Below are 20,210 nucleotides of genomic sequence, written 5' to 3'. Positions count from 1 at the left end.
ACCATGGGAGCCAAGGGCAGCTAAAGTGGTGTCAAACTGCATTAATTCTGAAGTGTGGCAGCAGCCCTGGTCCTCTCACCTGGTGACCCTACTGGTTTTCTTCTCTTTCTGACACCCTTTTCTGCCCGTTGGGTGAAGATTTTCAGTTTGGGGGTCATAGATGGACCACTACTACCCCACAAATTCATGGGGATGGGATCCAGATGTTTCCACATCATTAGAATGAATAATATTTCCAGCTTGCAAAAGGAATATGTATGCATTAGTTTCCATTCCAAATATCTCAGTAATAAAAAAAGTCTTTAACCTGTAAAAACCTAATTGGCTTTTTGACTAATTATCAATACTGTGACGAGAGATTGGAACCTAAGTTTTATGTCATGTTTAGCTTTAACAAACGAAACAGCGGAAATCAAGGGGTGAAAATAATTATGATGGGCGACGGGTGCCAAAATATTTCTCACCTAGGGTGGCAAAATACCTAGAGCCGGCCCTGGCAAAGCCTTCGATTGCATAGATCATGAAAGGCTATGAATTGCTCTTAAAGGCATGAGACGCTCTTAAAGGCATGCCGACACATCTAAGAGTCCCGATGAGGAATCTGTACTTAGGGCAAGAAGCTCCTGCCAGAACAGAACACAGAGAAACAGAATAGTTCCCAGTTGGTAAAGGGGTCAGACAAGACTGTGTTCTCTCACCCTATCTGTTCAACTTGTATGCAGAATATATTATAAGAAAAGCAGGCCTGGACACAGAAGAAAGAAGAGGGGAAATATGAGGAAGGGATATCAACAATCTAAGTTAAGAGATGACACCATAATACTAGCAGAGAACCTCACAGACCTGGAACACCTGCTAAGGAAGATCAAGGAAGAAAGTGTTGAACATAAAGAAAACAAAAATAAAGACCATGGAGAATATACACAAATTTAACTAAGATAATATAGAAATAGAAATAGTAAAAGAATTCTCACACCTGGGATCAAACATTGATAGGAACAAGGGATTGCAGCCAGGATATTAGAAGAAGATTAAGTATGGGTAAAGCAGCTATAAAAGAAATAGAAAAGATTCTAAAATGCAAAGATATACAACTGAGCACAAAAGTTAGAATCATACAAGTCATCGTATTACCTATTACCATGTACGTATGTGATAGCTGGACAGTTAAGAAAGAAGATAGGAAGAAAATGAATTCCTTTGAGATGTGGTGCTGGAGAAGAGTGCTGAGGATCCTGTGGACAGCCAAAAGAACAAACAAATTGGTCCTAGAGGAGATCAAGCCAGAGATCTCCCTGGAAGCCAAAATGACAAAACTGAGGTTGTCATACTTCAGACACATAATGAGAAGGGAGGACTCATTGGGGAAAAAATAATGCTAGGAGAGGTGGATGGAAGTAGAAAGAGAGGAAGGCCACATGCTAGATGGATGGACTCTGTTAAGGTCCTTGGTATTGGTTTGCAGGAATTAAGCAGGGCAGTAGAGGACAGAGGTTCTTGGAGATGTCTCATCGACACCCACCAAACAACAAAATGATGGAATCAGATTATTTATATCAAAACTTTGTAGCCAAATTTCTTCTTCTCCACAATGGGGATGCGCAAACTATTGTAGGATCTATAGGCCAGCTCTAGTATCCCCAAGGTACACACTCCGGGGAGGGGGGGAGTCTCTTTCCTTGGAATTTTTTTTTAACAGAGGCTGGATGGCCATCTGTCTGGGATGCTTTGATTGTGAGTTCCTGCATGGCAGAATGGGGTTGGACTGGATGGCCTTTGTGGTCTCTTCCAACTCTATGATTCTAAGGAAGTGTGTTATGGTGCAGAGTTTTGCCTGCAAAGTTTTGATATAAATAATTTGATTCCATCATTCTGTTTGGTGGGTATGGTTTTGGAAAATGTGAAGGATGCTTGTTTTAATTTTTCTTTCATTATTGTGTTTTACTGTTTTATTCTTCTTGTATTCAGCTTCACGTTCTTCTATTCTGACATAAAATGCCTAATATAAGTCTTGAAATAAATATAGTAAATAAATGCTTCTGATCAGAAAAACAAAAAATGAGGAACTTGCATAAATTGTGTATTCCAAATATGATGTCTTCCAAAAAGATGAGATTTCTTCTTTTTGATGATAGTGTTCATGTGAACCAGTAACTTTTTATCCTGACTTAGGATAGTCACTTTTGCATTACTTTAAGAAAAAATAGGAGGAGGGGGAGAGAAAATTTTGCATACCGTCTGGAACACATTTTTAATCTATTTTTAATCAGATTATAACCTGAGTATAAACAGATTGGGACTGGGATTGAATAGGAGACATCAGGGTTTATCAAGAATCTCCAAGTAGAGATATTAAAGAATCTTCCCTGAAACCCTACAAATCAGAGTTAACAATACAATACTGTGCTTCATGAATTAACAGTCTGTCTAGTATAATGCAGTTTTGTATGATCCTAAAATTTGCATATATTTATTTATATGCATGCTTGCCAATGTATAAGTGGTTACTATAAGTCAAGGGGGCTAAACAGGCAGGCAAAAAGAGGTCCTTTCAGGCTGACTTGAAGGTGTGGCATTTAGATGACATATGCCTTGAAGCCAGCAGGAAAGTGCCCTCTAGGCGCCTTATGCACAGAAAATCCGTTTCAAAAAGAAGGAGCTTTTTTCCACTTCTTCCTGGCTTGAAACCATATCATGTGGTCATGACATGAGCACACCAGCTGCCTAGGGAGCCAGCAGTGCGGTTGGTGGGGTTTTGATGTGGCTTCAGAAAAGGCAGCTTCAAGCCACTTTTGCCTGCCCATCTGTTTCGCCCCAAAGAGAAGTACAGTATAACTCCATAGATGGGAAGGCAGTAAAAAAGTGATTTCTGTGCCTGCTCAGTCCGCTGTCCAGGAGCAAACTGTTGATGGGCACATTTAAGGCTCCTGTTCTCCCTCTTTACGGTTCTTTATTTTTGAACTGTGGCTGGACTGGACAGTTCTTCAGAAAGAGATCATCTTTATTTAGAGGTCTGTTCTCAAATAAACCTCCAAATAGAGGACTGTCCTCTGCTAAGTAAGACATAGCCACACTTCTCTTTCCTAATAGGGTTCATTTTGCTTCTTACTGTGCCTTTGTTTCTTGTTGGATTTCAGGAAGCACTACTGCATTGGTAAAAAAATAACCCCTTTCTCCTTTTCTACCCCAATGGGCTTGATTTACTTTCCTGAGTCAGATGGGAACCATCTGCTCTGGAGGTCCCTTGATATATATTTCGGTTTCTCTGTTTCTTTTCTCTTTTTGTGTTATACTGTACTCCACATTATTGTCTGTTAATTTGCAGAAGGGGAGACATGATTGGTGAATGGAATAATCCTGTTCTAGGACAAATGTGTTGGTCTTTTTTATCTTCTGGCCCATTGCAGCCCTGTGATTAAGAGAACAAAGGAAATAAATTACCACTGATATAAGGAAAATCAATGTTATATTACACATCACGTAAAATCTCTGTGTTACTTGTTGGCTTATTGCAGTTATTTTTAAGTGAGAGTTTGTGGAGAACTGCAGTGCTATTCCTTTCAAAGCTGTTAGATTCATAAATAGCTTAAAATGAAATCAGATATTTCCTTTGGTTGCTTTTCTATTGTAATGTTCAGGTATCTGTTGGGTAGAAGCATCTGTGTCTTATCATGTATAACTTTTCCTGATTATCTCTCGAAAGGTAGACTAAACATGCAGCTCTGACATAATGCAGCATCACATTTGTATTTCTGGTTTATTCAGTTGCCTCCACCAGATGAACTAATGTCTCTGAATGACCTCAAGGGAATCTAATGGAAGGGATTATGCTGTCAATGGCTAAGAGCAAGCTTTTCCAATATAGGTATTTATCCTAATAGCACAAAATCTCATTGGGAAAGAAGTCTTGACTTTCTATAAGTTACATCTTCAATTTCAAAAGAAAGAAAGAAGAAAAGAAAAGTAAAAGAAAAGAAAGAAGTTAAGTTCAAGGAACAATCAAATCCATGTCTAAAGGTCTTTTCAATTAACATAATACATGCTTCAACTGCATTTTTCTATTAGTACTATTATTGATTATAGATAATAACACAGTTCATTTTAAATTATATGACTGTTTCTGTGTAAGAGAAAAGAATCTTGTTGCAAATGTGCCTTGCTGTAGATTGTTACAGTTCAAACTTTTTAAAAATGATATGGTTGGGCAGTAAAGCCAGGAGAGCGAAAGATACTTTGGAGCCAGTGTGGTGTGATGGTTTGATTAAGAACATGAAAATTCAGGTTCAAATTGCACTTGGCCATGAAATTTACTGGGTGATTGATCTTGGACCAGTCACTGTCTCAGCCTAACCTACTTGGAAAAAAAATTGTTGCAAAGACACATCAGGGAATATATAATTGTTAACAATTGTGCACTATAATTAATAAGAACAGTCTGAAAACCATATTTTCTAATGCTAGCCCACCACAACACTACTTCACTACTTTTTATGTGGTGGTGGGACTGCATGCTCCTGTGAGGCAAGAGATTATTGTTGGAAGATTTTTGCATTCTCTTTCCCTCTCCTTAGATAGATAGGGAATTCCTGCATGCAAACTCTCCCCCCTCTCTCTCATTCAAACTAACCATATGACTTAGGTCGCTTGAAGACTAACTCAAATTCTCTCAGAATATTTTCAACTGAGATGTTCTATTTCCATCTTCCCGTTCTCTCAACTTTCTTTAAAAGATGGTGAGATAAATATTTCTTTTACCAGAACTAATCGCTAGCTAGATTAGGGTATAGCCTCTATGTAAATATAGATTAAAGCCATTAATAAGCTTTTGTTTTAAACTACAAACTATGTGTTTATTGTTTTTTAGAGTCAGTCTCAGTTGTTAGGAAAGCATAGGCCTGGTACAGACTGCCCCAAAGGGGTGGCCTGCACCCACCCCTTTTCGCACTGGACTGGGGCCAGGGCAGCCTCACCGGCAGCCCTGTCGCCCCAGTCCGGCATTTTTCCAGGTCATGGAGAAGTGGCAGAATGCTGCTTCTCCGTGGTCTGGAAAAGGGATGTCCTTGGGGCTGCATGCCCCCAGATACCCCAGCGCTAAAGAGGAGAAAAGGGTGTGAGCTGGCGCAGGCCGCAGCCCCGCAGAAGTACTGCAGGCGGCATGGCCACACAGAGGGGGAGGAGGAGGAGGTAGGCGGGGTGAGCGCCGTGCGCATTCGGAGCAAAAGGAGGAGGAGGAAGAGGGTGGGCTGTGTGGCCGTGCAAAAAACAGGGAGGTGGGGGGAGGAGGTGGGTGGCCGCTGCAGGAGCGCGCGGAGGAGGAGCGCCGCTCATCCCGCAGCGGCCAAATCCGGGCCCCAACCTGTGAATTGGTGGAACCGGACCAGGACCAGGCCGGTTCCGCCAAAACCGGGACAGTCCCGCCTGCAGGCGGGTTATGGCAACCCTAGGAATGGGATATTTTCATCAGATAACTAAACAGAGTTTTACACAGGAGATGAAAATCTAAGAGGAAATGGAGTGGCAAAAAAATAGGAGAGATGTAGCAAAAGCAGTCAAGGGATATAATACAAACTCTGACTGAACAACATCGCTAAGACTTCAGGGAAAACCTATCAATATAATCATAAACCAAGTGTATGTTCCAACTATATAGGCAGAAGAAGAAATAGAAAGATTCTATGTCCAGGAGGAAATTGATCACACACCAAAACGAGCTTCTTGTTAATCATAGGTGATTGGAATAAAAAAAATAGGAGACAGGTTGAAATCAAAGATTGTAGGAAAATTTGGCCAAGGATTAAGAAATGAAGCAGGAGATCAATTGAGTGAATTTTGAGAAGCCAACAGTTTGTTCATCGCAAACCTGCCTGATATATGCTTAATAATGCTTGGTAAGTTAGACGGCAATAGAAAAAGAGGAAGACTGCATTCCAGATGGGTAGACTCAGTCAATAAAGTCACTGAGTCCTAAGCAGAGTTGTTGATGATAGGGTGACTTGGGAGTCTCTCATTCATGGGGTCATGAGCAGTTAACAGTGATAGCAAGGTAGAAGGCAGTAGGCAAAGAGGAAGACCCCATTATAGATGGATAGACTCAATCAAGGAAGCCATCACTCTGAGTCTGCAATTCAAGACATGAGCAGGGCTGTTGATGATAGGATGACTTAGAGGGCATTCATAGGGTTGCCATACGTGAAAGTTGAAGGCAATTAACAACAATAATAAAGCCTCCAAAGAGATGTAAATTTCTGCACAGTGTACCAGTGTGGCTGTTCTAGTAGACACATCTCAGTAGAGAAATCAACAGTACAAATATATGCATTCTGGAACAGATTCCGATGGCCCACAGTCCATATTGTCAGACACATGATATGATAGATACACATGCTTTACGTGATTGTGAAGTATAAAGAATGATTAAAAACTGAAATAAAAGAGTGCAGATAATGAAAATTATCTTACCTTTCTAAGACGATGGTTTGCTAACAATCACAACCTTAGAAAGCTGTTTTATAAAATGACACATTGAGGACACAGAAAAGGAAACTGACACCACCCTTTTTAATATTCTGTCATTTCTAGTACCAGATTTGCATTTGTTGACATGACAGTGGAGATTATCACATGGGGGATGAGATATCATTGCCCCGTTCCTATCCCATCCTTCCCACACAATTTCACGATTGCATGAAAGATTTTCATACGATGTCGCGCTGATCCTGTCATAGTCTTGTTATTGTGCCATTGCCCAGCATTTTGCAGTAATGGGAGTTTGTGTTAATGCAATGCCACTTCAATGACAGGATGATGACAGGATCAGTGCTACATTATGAAAGGCTTTTGCACGATCACTGTCATGCACAGGATAAGCTCAGGATAAGGATAGGGAAGTGATCCTGTCCATAAGCTTGAGGGCTGGGAAATGTCTAATTTTTAAAAATGTAAGCCACTCTGATAGCCTTTTGGCTGAAGAGCAGGGTATAAATACTATAAATAAATTAAATTAATATCCTATCTGTGTGTGATAATCTCCAGTGAAACTGGTCTGTTCATCAATTATAGAATGATGTAGGACATTATTGGCAAAAATGGAATGTATCTCATTTGAAGATGAGCAGTTGTATGAACCCCTGATATTGTAGATGTCAGTTTTAGAATAGCGGTATCAAACAAGATGTGGGGGTATAGTCAGCATCTGAGTCTGCCACAAGGTCTGGTTGCTGTATCTGTAATCTCTGTTGTTGGTGTTGAGTAATTCTTTTAGATTGTGTGTGTGTGTGTGTGCTTTCAAGTTGTCTGTCAGTTTATGGAGACCCCATACATTTCATAGGATTTTCTTAGGCAAAAAATACTTCTAGGTGGTATTGTCAGTTCTTTCCTTAGGGAGCCATATATAACCAAAGATAAGTCAGGTACCCAAGAAAAGGACCATTAATTACACATTAGAATGGTTTTAGTTAGGAGTGTAGAAATAATTCTCAAAGGCAGTGACTTGTCTTCTAGCCCTCCTTTGGTCATGGCACAAAGCCATTGTGTACCTGAAATATTGGAGGAGATTTCTACTATTTGAATTATAATAAAAATAATAAAAAGCTTGGCAAATGAAAATGCAGTCTCTTTTGCTCTTGATAGGAGCCTTGGGAGAGGAGCCCTTAAAATTATGTTTTTTGGCAGACAGCTGTAGGGTTCAATCTGAGTGTATTTGAAAGCTGGCCCTTCTCCAAAAAATTGGTCATGCTTCTTGGAAATGAGAAAGGAGTTCAGGATTTATGTAACACTGCATTAATAGACTATAGGTGGTGTGAAGCTGACCCAGGAGGTAAACAAGAATCACATCAGGGGCTGTACATTTTGTTTGGGTTTTGAGAAGTTGATTCTTTCAGTTTGCCTTCCTTTCCTATCATGAATTTTTTCCCCTAGAGTTACAAACACTTTGTTCCTTTTTGTGCCACACTGACTACCATAATGATTGAAAAGGATGGAAGGCAGGATACCACATGCCCTGTAATCTGTGTGCATCAATAGAGATCTGAGTTGTTGTCTCACCATGGACTAAATGTTCAGCTAGTCATGCCAGGATAAGGATAGGAGGAACTCATAGAGCTTTGAATCACATACAACTCTGCTTTATACTCTCATCTTTTATATGCAGATAAAAAATTTACTGTGCATAGATTAGTTGGACAAAGAGCAGATTTTATCAACACAATGCTTCCCTTTTATATGCTTTAGATTATTAGTAAGAATAGTCAAATAAAATTCTCCTCTGTAATGCAAAAAAATTGAATCAGTATCCCACTGTGTCCAAGGCGGGCATGATTTTAATCATTGTATCTCTTTGCTACTGGCCCACAAATTCTGATGATATATCTATTTATTCTCACATTCATATTTTTTTGTCCTCCATGGGTTAAGCAACAAGACACAGTAAGCCATTTTGCATCAACATTTCTGTGACCGAATACCACTACTGATCATACAAGGCATAAACTGGCACAAGTCCATCCTTGTAAACTTTTCATGCAGTAAACCAGATTGATCCAGCAAACATAAACAATGGAAAATGGGGAAATATGTATACAGAATGTATACAGTCAGAACAAGTGTAATGATAGTCTTCATTCTCCTTTCTTCTTCCTCTTAGTCACAAATTCCAAATTTTCAGCGTAAATTGCAAGAGACTATAGCTCAATGGTGCCCCTTAGTGGGCTTCTTTTATTGGTTCACATAAATCAATCGGTGCAGGTTTGCATCCTTCCATTTATAAATGTCTCTTTCCACAGTTTGTAGATGTGTGTGGCTGAAGCTTCAAATGTGTACACAACATTAAGAGCTAATTGTCATTACCTGAAGACTGTGCAAATATGAGTATGAATAGATAGTGTCATTTAATTTGTGTCACTCATTGACTATAATGTAAAACATAAGGCAAGCAACTAGCTCAGTCATAGAAGTTTATATTTTAACTGAATACTTATCAGAAAGATTTCCATGTTTCAGATATTGTAAAATCAAGGGAGGAAGTGCAATGCTTTTATTACATTTTAAAAGAAGAAAATAAGTATAATATGTCATGATTTGGACTAGGGCCAAAGCTACCTGTCCTTCCTGTGTCTCTTATCACAGTCATTATCATTACCAACCATAACTTCTGGGGAAATTTACCTCATATTATGTATTGTAACTCTGTTGCAGAGAGAACAAAGGGAAGAAGAAAAAAGCCAAAGAGAGAAGAAAGCAAGGAAACCAGTCAGGAAAACAGAGGTCCAGAATCAAGACAGCAAAACCGAGAACGGGAAAACAAAAGTAAAACACAGTCCAAGAAAAGAAGAGTGCAGGATAAACAGCAGAAGCTAGCACCCATAAGCACTGCACACTAACCGCCTAATACCACTGTTTTAAAGACTTTTGCTGCTGCTATCTCCACCAGGTCCCTGGGCCCGGTGCCCTCCAGTTAAGCCACAAATGGACTATATTACCAGTTATAATTAAATCTTAAACAACATTCCAAGTAATTCCTATTATATTCTACATGCAGTCATAGTTTATTCAAGAGACTGACATGAGCCAAGATTTTGGTGGTGGTGTTTTTTTAAAAAAACACACAAACAAAAACTTTAAATGGGATACTTTCAAACTTATATTACATGCTTCCGTGCATCTCTAAGAGACATCTTAAAGTTTTGTATATAAGTATCAATATGGTATAAGGCATAGCAATATATTGAATGACATCTGGAAAAAAACATCTTTTTCCTTTGTAAAAAATATTTTTTGTTTATGAAGCAAGAGATATCTAAGTAAAAGATGCAGTATCCCTACGCGCATAATTATATATGTTATATATGAATCAAAAAGAGGAAATCTCTTAATAAGTTGTGGAAATCTAAAGTCTGATAACCCACAGTCTATCAGAACTTTGTGGTTGCTTGGATTTCATCCCAGAATGAAGTCAGAAACTCCAGAAAGAACCACGCCAGGGCTCTGAAAGTAAAGGAGAGAAGAAGTAGAAGCAACAGCAAGCAGATGAAGGGCTCTTGTGAACAACTAGCAACGGGGCTTAGCTATGTAGCGCTCTTATCTGCAGGACAGCACAATTTTTTTTTCTGGTCTAAACCATAATTATACAGTGTGTGCTGTTCTATGCTTTTTGTAACTCTGTGTAACTTAAATCTACATTTCAAATCTTTCAGTGACTCATAAATCATATTTGTAGGAAACAAACAAAAACATTGATTGAATAAAGAACAGAGAAAATAGACCACAGAAATAATGTCATTTGCACTGTTGATTCAATCTCCCCCATTTTAATTAAGAATTCTCACACAACCTATTTTGTAACCAAGGAAAAGGATGCTGTTCTTTGGAATAATGGTGGTAAACTTAATGCTATCCCATTATGTCTTCCCATTTACAGTACAGAACACCTTCTGCCAATGGAAGAGGAAGAGGTAATTTTCCTTCCCCCTTGCAGCTTCCTGGATCCCCCATGGCAGATTTTATGGTGGGACAGGAATACTGGAATTAAAAGGAGAGGAAAGTCCTACTGTGCAAGTTGACTTGTATGATGTTAGACTCAGGGTGTGTATATATTGAAGTTAAAGGAAGGAGAGTCTACCTTTTGAACTTGGGTCTTGGTCACATCAAGTAGCAGGCAAAGCTTTTTGAAACTTGTTGAAAAATGTGTCAAGTAGTATCTTGCAACAGGTCACAGGCTAACCTGTTCATCCAGACAAAGCAAGATGCTTTTCAAGGCATAGCTACAGGGAGCAATGCAAGATTTAACAACTACAGGTTGAGTCTTCTGTATTCGACATGCTTGGAACCAGAAGTATTTTGAATTTCAGATTTTTTCAGATTTTGGAAAATTTGCAGATAGATAATGAGATATCTTGGAGATGGGAATCAAACCTAAACATAAAATTCATTTATGTTTCATATACACCTTTTAAGCCTAAAGATAATTTTATACATAATATTTTAAATATTTTTACATGAAACAAAGTTTGCTTACACTGACCCATCAGAAAGCAAAGGTGTAACTATTTTAGCCAGCCATGTCGACAATTTTGGATTTAGGATTTAGGGTTTTGGAACTCTGGATAAGGAGCCTCAACCTGTATAACTGAAACTACAATAAACTAATATTTTATATATCCAGTCTGGTGAAATAAATTGTATGTCTGGCCAAAAGCAACAACATAATTGTACTTCTAAGCTATTCAGAAAAATAACAAGCAATGTGACAGAACTCATTTTGTTTCTCTTACTTTCTGTAATTCCACCATAAGCAAAAGTGGTAAATGATATAGCTACGTTAGTCTGTAGAATAAGTATATAGAGAGATCGTGTAGTACCTCTGAGACTAACTGAAAGAAATAAGTTTGTCTCAAAGGTGCTACAAGATCTCTCTGCAAAAGTGATCAAGTGAGCTATGGGTAGAAAAATTATGAATAGATTGGGCCATACAGAAAATCTACACACAGAGACAGATACCTACACAAGAACTCCAACCATTACCCATGACAAAAAAGAAGCACCTTAAAAACACTGGGCAAAAAGGATCTGTGAGACCCACTTCCTGGAAGATGAATTGAAGCACCTGGACTGGGCTCTACAGGCTAATGTACAGGCTCTCCAGGTCAGACATCAGAAGGGCTGCCAGACCCAGAGAAACCCATAGTGAAGGCAAACAGCCACTCAAAGGGAAGGTATTTTTATCATACGTCAAAAGAATCACAAACAGAATAGGGAAACTGATGAGGAAACTCAACAGCCAAATGATGTACAGACCAAAAAGAAAATCCAGCAAATGTTGTGCTCAATGAAGGACAGGAGAGACCCTCGCACAGCCGCATACTGTGCAGCTGCAGACAAGTCTACATAGGGACCACCAATTGCAGTGGTCAAATGCAAATCAAAGAACATGAGTGACACTGCAGACTGGGCCAGCCAGAAAAATCAGCAGTAGCAGAACATGTTAAAAATCAACCTGAGCATAAAATGCTATTTGAAAACATTGAAATTCTGGACCATGCCAACAACTATCAGGTCAGAATGCAGAGGGAAGCCCTTGAAATCCACAAACACCTGGACAACTTCAACAGGAAAGAAGAAACCCTGAAAGTACACAAAGTTTGGCTATCAGTCCTGAAAAACACCAAAATCAAGACTCAACACATGCAAATGAACATCACCCAGGCTCAGGGGCTTTCCCAGCAGACAAGGGATCACTAATTAAAAAGACACCCTGAGGCCTTGGCATTCAATAGCAGACCAACACACAGATTGACATGTAAATCACTTCCTCTCAACCAAGAGTCACACAGTATATATACCACATTCACTTCCATGCAAGCATTCTCTGAAGATGCCAGCCACAGATACTGGTGAAACGTCAGGAATAATCCAGAACACAGCCATATAGCCCCCAAACCCCACAAAAAATGATGGATGCCGTCTGTGAAAGCCTTCGACTTCACATTAGATAGGGAGACTTGGAGGTCTCTCATTCATAGGGTTCCAGTTGGTTGACATTGATTTGATGGCACTGAAAAACCAGAGCGATCAAGAAATGGGGAAATCACTGTCAGCATTAGCTTCATGTAAAGCTGTAACAACTATGGCAACTTACCCCAGAGCCTTACTGCATAAGAAAAGAAAGTGGAAACAGAGCCGGAGAGTAGCAACTTTCTCTGTCCTTTACAGTACAGCGCTTCAGTTCTCTTCCCATGGGAGACATTTTTAAAAGCAGAGTTTTTTTCTAGCTGGAAAAATCTGTTCAACAAAAAACATGTGATACAACCATCTCCTGCAAGAAGAGAAATGCTATGATATCATATGGTAAGGCACAGAGGAAGCTTCTACCCTCCATCTCTGTTTCCTCGTTCGTATCTTGTGTGATAAGACTGTTTCATTTTTTAAAATCTGAAACCAAGTCCACGTTTTTTTTACGGAAAGAGACAGACAAACGTTTTTAAATGGAACAAGTTAAAAGTGATGTGATAAGAGCAAAAGCTGACTTTGGTTTCATTTTTGGCAGATTTTTCAGACTTTCCACCACTATTTTAAACATTAGCAACAGTGACTTTTATAGCCAACCAGCTTTAACACTCTGGGGGGGGGAACCTTGCTTTTAGACATTGAAACAATTTAGTTTGCATTATTGATTGTGTTGCTGGCAACAAAAATGACTATGCTCATATGTCCTTATCCACATATTTTTCTTTCTTACTAAGTTTAGGTAAATATTTAATCTTCTCCTACATAGTTCAATATGGCTTCTACAACCACAGAGTCCTTGGAAACATATGCTACAATATGCAACACCAATTCAGTTAGCATTGGTGTTTAGTGAAGTCACAGTAATGACAAATATTTCATCTTCTCCTACCCTCTTTCCCTGAAATAGCAAGCTGGAATGAGTCTTCACTGAACTAAAATACAGTCACTTGTGCCTGCACTTAAATTTTCATCAGGTGATTTATACTGCTCACTCTTGGAATGACAGAGAGGTGAAAAAGTGGCTGTCTTGGTCTGAAAATATAATGATTAATGTTAACAATGTTTTGAAATAAAGTGGGGAGAAAGTCTTTTGTAAGTGATGTCAATTATCAGATAATCATTGCCCATGCCTGCATTTGTTAATTGGTAAGTTAATAAGATATAGCTGAAGGCAGAATGCATTTGGTTCATCGGGATTTGAAAATGGGCATAAGGAATAGAAACTATTTTATTGCTATTGTATATCAAAATCTCAATTTTAAGTAGAAAAATGTCACTTTTTTCTTTCAGGATCAGCAAACGTATACTTCAGTTTTTAAGCAATACTTACGGCTACTACATTAACCCACCGGAGTGACTCACTTTGTATGACTTTTGAGCTTGAAGGAAAAAAACATTAATTTCACTTGTGGAGAATCAATTAAAAATAGACTAGTATCTGTCTCCATAAATTGACAGTTGTGCTCCAGTTCCAGTTACTATTCATATAATGAAGGTGGGAAGACGCTCATGTCAACAGATGTACTTATGTGTATATAGACGCCAAGCCCAGAGAAACAATCACAAGGCAATTTGGAGATACATGAACCTAATGTACCAACTGGAAATTCTCAGTGCAAGTATTTCAGAATCAAATTAGCGCAGTAGAATTCAGCCCTTTAGGGCAAACATTTCTGGTAGACACTGTAGAACAAGATATCCTTATGTTACACCTCCCAAAGTATATGCTATAGTTGTGGCCATTCTAAAAGATTTAATGGCAGGGTATAGACCGCCCAAAAAGGATGGTCTCCCGGCACCTAGTTTTGGTCCGCGGGGAAGCTGCAGCTTCCAGACTGCGGGGCTTCCCCACAGACCAAAAAGAACCCGTGAAAAGCGGGTTCTTCTTGCTATGCCATTACAATGTCGCAGTGCACCAATGGTGCACTCACAATGTCGTAATGGCGCCGTGACATGTGGACACTGCATCTGGCACGTCATAATGGCGGTACCTGTCTGTACAGGGCACTGCCATTTTGACGCCCTCGTCACGTGCGAGGGGCAAGGGGAGTCTAGAAGCACCACCCCGAGGCACCCCTTGCACATGATGAGGGCGTCCTTTTCATCCCGTCTGGACTGGGCCACTATTCTAATCCAGTGATTAGAAAGTAAAATGTGAAGCATTCCCTTATGTTATCTTCAGTGGTCCCCAAGCTTTGCCCTTCAGGAGCTTTTGGACTTCAGCAACCAGAGGCCTCAGCTATGTTGACCAATAGTCTGGGATTCTGGGAGCTGAAGTCTAAAGTCACTTAAAGGGAACAATTTGGAGACCACTGTAGTAGTTGAAGGACAGCATCAAGATCTATGGCATTTTACTGAATATTATATGCAAAAGAGAGATTCCAAAAAGGTTATAATCTCAACTTTGACAACGAAGGAGAGAACAAAAGGAGGACTGGAAGTGACATGGGGTATCAAAAGAAGATGCAGTCAGACAAGGGATGTGCCTATTGCCAGGGAGAGGAGAGACCAGTTGTTACTAGCTGTCCTCGAGTCAACTCCGACTCATGGCGATGCTGTGGACAAGACAGCTCCAAGAATCCTTATCCTCCACTGTCTTGCCCAGATCCTGCAAGCCCTTGCCCATAACCCCCCTGATTGAATCTATCCATTTGGTTTGTGATCTTCCTCTCTTTCTTCTAACTTCTACTTTTCCTAGCATTATTGTTTCTTTCTAGTGACCCGGGCTTCTCATTATGTGGCCGAAGTATGATAGTCTCAACTTGATCATCTTAGCTTCCAAGGAGAGCTCTGGTCTGATCTCTTCAAGAACCCATTTGTTCTTGGATCGACCAGTACAACCACATAATGAGAAGCAGAAACACTAATAAAGGAAAGCCAATGTAAATCAAAATACATTTGATCAACTCTTATTAAAGGTGCAGTGACTCTGCCACAGCCTATAAACAGAAGGCATAGTTCGGAAGAGCCAGCTGCTATGTAAAACTGTTCAAGCAAGAAGCTTTCTGATTTCCACATTATCATTACATAATGACCCCACATGAAAATGAGATAGTACAACACACATTGTAAGTGCTTTGTGCTTCACTTTGTTATATTATCATATTTGAAAGGAATGATCTTGGTATGTATCATGGCAGATGTAACTCAAAGTCAATGTGTTGCCTATTGCCATGTATGAGAGAGCTGGACAGCAAAGAAAGTGAATAGAAAGAAAATAAACTCATTTGAGATGTAGTGCTGGAGGAGAGTGCTGAAGATACTATGGATGGCTAAGAAGACAAACAAATAGGTTCCAGAACAGACCAAGCCTGAACTCTCCCTGGAAGCCAGGATGACTAAATTGAGACTGTTCTACTTTGCCATATTATGAGAAGGCAAGATGTGTTAGAAAAGACACTGATGCTGAGAAAGGTAGAAGATAGTAGAAAGAGAGGAAGACCAGACTTGATCAGGGAGGCCATGGGCCTGAGCCTGCAGGATCTAAGCAGAGCAATTGAGGACAGGGGATCTTGGAGATGTCTCATCCACAGGGTCACCAGAGGTCAAGGTTGACTTGAGGACAGTTAACAATAATAACAACAACATGGCAGAAATGATCCTGTTCAGGCCTGTAGCATTGTCCTCCAAATAAGAATTTTGTCCCCCCCCCACACACACACACACACACAATGAAATTTTCCCTGCGTTCCCAAATTTTTCTGGCCTTGCAGAGTGAGACACTGATAATCCTTCACCTCTAGAACTCTTCTGTTTGCTGCTGTATTTGCATTCTTGGGAACTTTGACTACTCTTTTTCTTTGGATGTCTACCTGCATTTCTAAAAGCTTGACTGAAGTTTTAAGTTATTGCAATGCTAGAAACTGAGGGACCGAAGGAAAATTTCATTTAGAGGGAGCAGAATTCTTATTTGGGGACAAAAGTGGCCTCACTCCAAATAAAATGAATTTGGCAGCTAATTAATCTCAGCTACCAAAGAACCAAATGCAGCCTGGAATGTTGTGTAAACAGGGGACTCCAAAAGATGGTTGACTTTCCGAGGAGAATCCTGTATTCCTTTTTCTCAGCATCTGGCTCATGAGTGTGTATGCCTAATATTAGGAAGGTAGGAATTCCACTGTGACGTTCTGCACATTAGTGCCATAATCACCATGCTTCAACATTACACCAGCTTAGAATACAAATAGGCTAGTGATAGAAAGATAAAATGGTTGCATCCCACTAGAGAATTGGGTAATTGACAGCAGTCCATTCTTGTCAATGCAAATGTGAATTATTAATACGATATTAATTTGCCATAGCAGGAGACCTAATTAAGGTTTGGTGTCCTATTGTGTGACACATTGTATATGCATGGTTGCACCCTAATTAGTCCCAGTGAAGTCAGTGGAACAAAAAGACAAAAGACTCAAGTCCCCCCTGAAAACAATCTCATGAGCAGTCACAGATGTTCCTCATTTTTAATTATAACCCTTCTAAGCAGCAAAACATCATTGTCATGGTTACATTCTGCCCTATTACTTTTAAAAACAAGAGCCACTGGAATTTTCAGCACATCGATTGGCTCAAACGACCTTGGATTCTTACAAAATACTTACCAGTTGGTGTTGTGGGGCGAGGGAGGTGGAGTGCAGGTGCTTTCCTACGTTGCTTTGCTTCTTGTACGATGCTTTGATTGCCTCTCCTGCCCACCTCAGGGCTTTCATGGCACCAGAGGTGCAAAGTCTTAACTAGCACTCTAGAGATTGAAACACCATTATTTCTAGTCAAGATGTCAAGACTTCTTTTTATAGTTGAAAGGTTTTCTTCAACTTCCTTTCCCCACTTTTCTTTAATTTTATGAAACACCAAAAGTGATAGCTTTCTTTGAAAAATAAAAATATAAAGGACAGAATCTTGTTAGGGCACCATGCTAGTGTAAAAACCATTGCTCAAGAGATTGATTGGTTGCCTTCTCAGCGCTTATGTTAATTCAATCCCTAGTGCAATCATTCTTGCAAGTATCCACATGCCCCCCCTCTCTCTCACACACACATTCAACTTGATAGGTGGGGAACTAACTGACCATTAAACAATACAAGGCTTTGGCACTAGCTGTATACAATTGTGAGATAAAATAAAACGACACTGATGTTTATTTACATGACATTAAAGATTTATAGGATTGTGCCCTTATTTTTAATGCCTTAATGTACATCTACATGGATTTAAAAAGAACAAAGGCTCTGGCATTGAGTGACTTCTGGGGTATTTTCTAATCTCATGGGAAGCCCAATGTATTTTGGGGAATAAAAATGCTCCACATCCATGGAAGTATTTGTTCATCAAATTTAAGAATGGTTTGGAGTCCTTCATGGTGCACAAAGAGAGACTGAACCCTGTGAGCACCCTTCATACCAGTTCCACAGGCCACCCTTGCCACCAAAACGCAGCTATTGGCTAACTCAATTGGACACACATTTTCCTTTGGGCATTGTGCAGCATCTACTAACTAGAAAAAGGAGGGCAATCTGATGTTTTGTCCCCTTCTCTCTCTTTTTGGGCCCAGTCACATTACAGGAATAATCTGATGTGAAACTGGGTTATTTCCAAAACATTCACACTGGTCTTCTTGGTACAGTTTGTGGGGGTGGTGGTGGTGGTGTGGATGTGTGTGTGGAAAAACCCACTTAACCTGGTGCATTTTGCACCGGGTACCTAACCACATCTTTTTTTTTAGGGATTGAGTACTTTGATCTTTGGTAGTGCGAACATGTTACCAAATCGATCCAGATTGCTGGGATAGTTTCTGCCCATGAGGCATCACCATGCTGATGCAAAGCACTGCCAGTGTGAATGCTGGACCAGGTTAAAATGCCTTGTACTATAGTAGGAACATCATTTCTCTATTCCACCACTGCGGAGATTCGCATCTCTTCAGTACAAAAAAGTAAGTATGAAATCCCCCTTTGACAGATTAGCCCATCCTGCCCCAGGTCGCCTATGTGCACATGCTTGCCAGTGCCCCAGTTGGGAAAGTTCCTATTGGCTGAGGCAGCAATTAGTCATGAAGAGACAGCAATCTGTTTGGCTGGCACCATTTTTAGTGGGTATTTTGAAGAATCAGGCAATTCTGCTCACACAAGAGACTGTCCAGGAAGCGTTGGAAGAGATGGACCCACTACCTCGGGTCAGGGGGAGCGGCTCCTACTTCAGTGCTGAAAGGCCACATAACATTTCATTTCAGTGTCACCTCCTCTGCTGATGTCACCTAGTGCAGTTGACATCTCCTAGTGATACCACCGCTTGTGAATTCTCCAACATTGTGAATTCTCCAAGAAGAAGAAAGAAAGAAAGAAGAAAAAAAGAAAAGAAAAGTGACTTTAGGGTACTAAAATGTCCCAGCTAGTAGGTTAATAAGATAATAAGATAGAGAATATCTTAAATGTACCCTGCTTAATTTTATTAAATTTACCCCCCCCTTTCAACCATGACTTTTCTTTTTTAAAAAAAAACTTAGAAAACTCACAAATTAGCGAGAAGGTACTAGTTTATAACTATCACCCATAGCAGGTGAATGAAATATTGGCTGTTAAGTCACTATGTAGCGCCCACTAATAACACTAGGGCTATGCAGGTATTGTAAACACACAAGTCTACTCAGTGATCTTGAGTGTGAGATGCTGCTGCTGCTGCTGCTGCTGCTGCTGATGATGATGATGATGATGATGATGATTATTATTATTATTATTATTATTATTATTATTATTATGGTATTTATACCCCACCCTTCAGCCCTAAAGGCTATCAGAGCGGCTTACAATTATTATTTTTAATTAGATGGTTCCCTGCCCTCAGGCTTACAATCTAAAAGACACGACACAAAAGGAGAAGGGAATGGTGGTGGGAAAGGGGATGAGGTCCAGTGGTTCTTTTCTCCCTCTAAGGCCTGGACAAAGGCAGATGGACTGGAGGGAGGGCTCTTCTTCTTCAGGCAAGGCCTGATAGAGCTGGGCCTGCCTGTTCACTCCCTCGCAGGCCGAAGGATGACAGTTATCATGGAGGGAGGGCTCTTCTTCTCCAGGCTATCCCTGGTAGAGCTGGGCCTGCCTGATCACTCCCTCGCAGGCTGAAGGATAACAGTTTTCATGGAGATAAAATAGCTGGCTGGTCATAGTGGTGTTTAATGGTTTTAAGGGTATTCCTGTTCGGACAACCATGTGTATTATTTCAGGTTTGAAACACACAATAAATGTTTCTCTTCACTGTACCTGGTCATATGAGAGAAAGGAGGAATCGAACCCTGATCTCCAGTCGTAGTCCAACTCTCAAACCACTATATCACTTTGGTTCTCAGTGGAAGCTTTAATACTATCCTCCTATGATAACCCTGAACAATAAAAAGACACTTAGGATTATACCGAGTTGATGTTTAGAGCATAGAAGAATCACACAGATACTTTCATGTGGCTTTCAGGTTGCATGGGATAAGAGACCTTTAAGCCCCCAGGGCCAGTTGAGTATGTATAGTGTGGAATGGTAGTGGCAGTTGCACAAAATCTTCAACTGAACAGATGTCCTGTGTCTATTCTAGTGAGCAGGCAAACAAGACTAAGACTTGAGTCCATCATACTGCTCAATAACCATCCAGTTTATAGACAGTGGTGAAGATGGAACTAACCACAACATAGATGGTCCCCAATCATTGGGTCCCCAGAAGTTGTTGAACT

The 20,210-nt window shown here is 40.1% G+C and overlaps 1 protein-coding gene across 1 annotated transcript in view; it reads left to right on the top strand.

The window, feature by feature from the left end:
• Window positions 1-10,258, top strand: part of RSPO3 (R-spondin 3) — a 79,977-nt gene extending 69,719 nt beyond the window's left edge. Inside the window, exon 5 of the mRNA XM_042446057.1 lies at window positions 9,193-10,258. Coding sequence (XP_042301991.1) covers window positions 9,193-9,377 — 185 coding nt within the window. The 3' untranslated portion in view covers window positions 9,378-10,258. The remainder of the gene's footprint in view (window positions 1-9,192) is intronic.
• The last annotated feature ends 9,952 nt before the right edge of the window (window positions 10,259-20,210 follow it).

This window comes from Sceloporus undulatus, chromosome 1, assembly GCF_019175285.1.
Source record: "Sceloporus undulatus isolate JIND9_A2432 ecotype Alabama chromosome 1, SceUnd_v1.1, whole genome shotgun sequence".
In the NCBI taxonomy this organism is placed as follows: domain Eukaryota; kingdom Metazoa; phylum Chordata; class Lepidosauria; order Squamata; family Phrynosomatidae; genus Sceloporus; species Sceloporus undulatus.
This window is presented reverse-complemented; position numbering and strand designations above follow the sequence as displayed.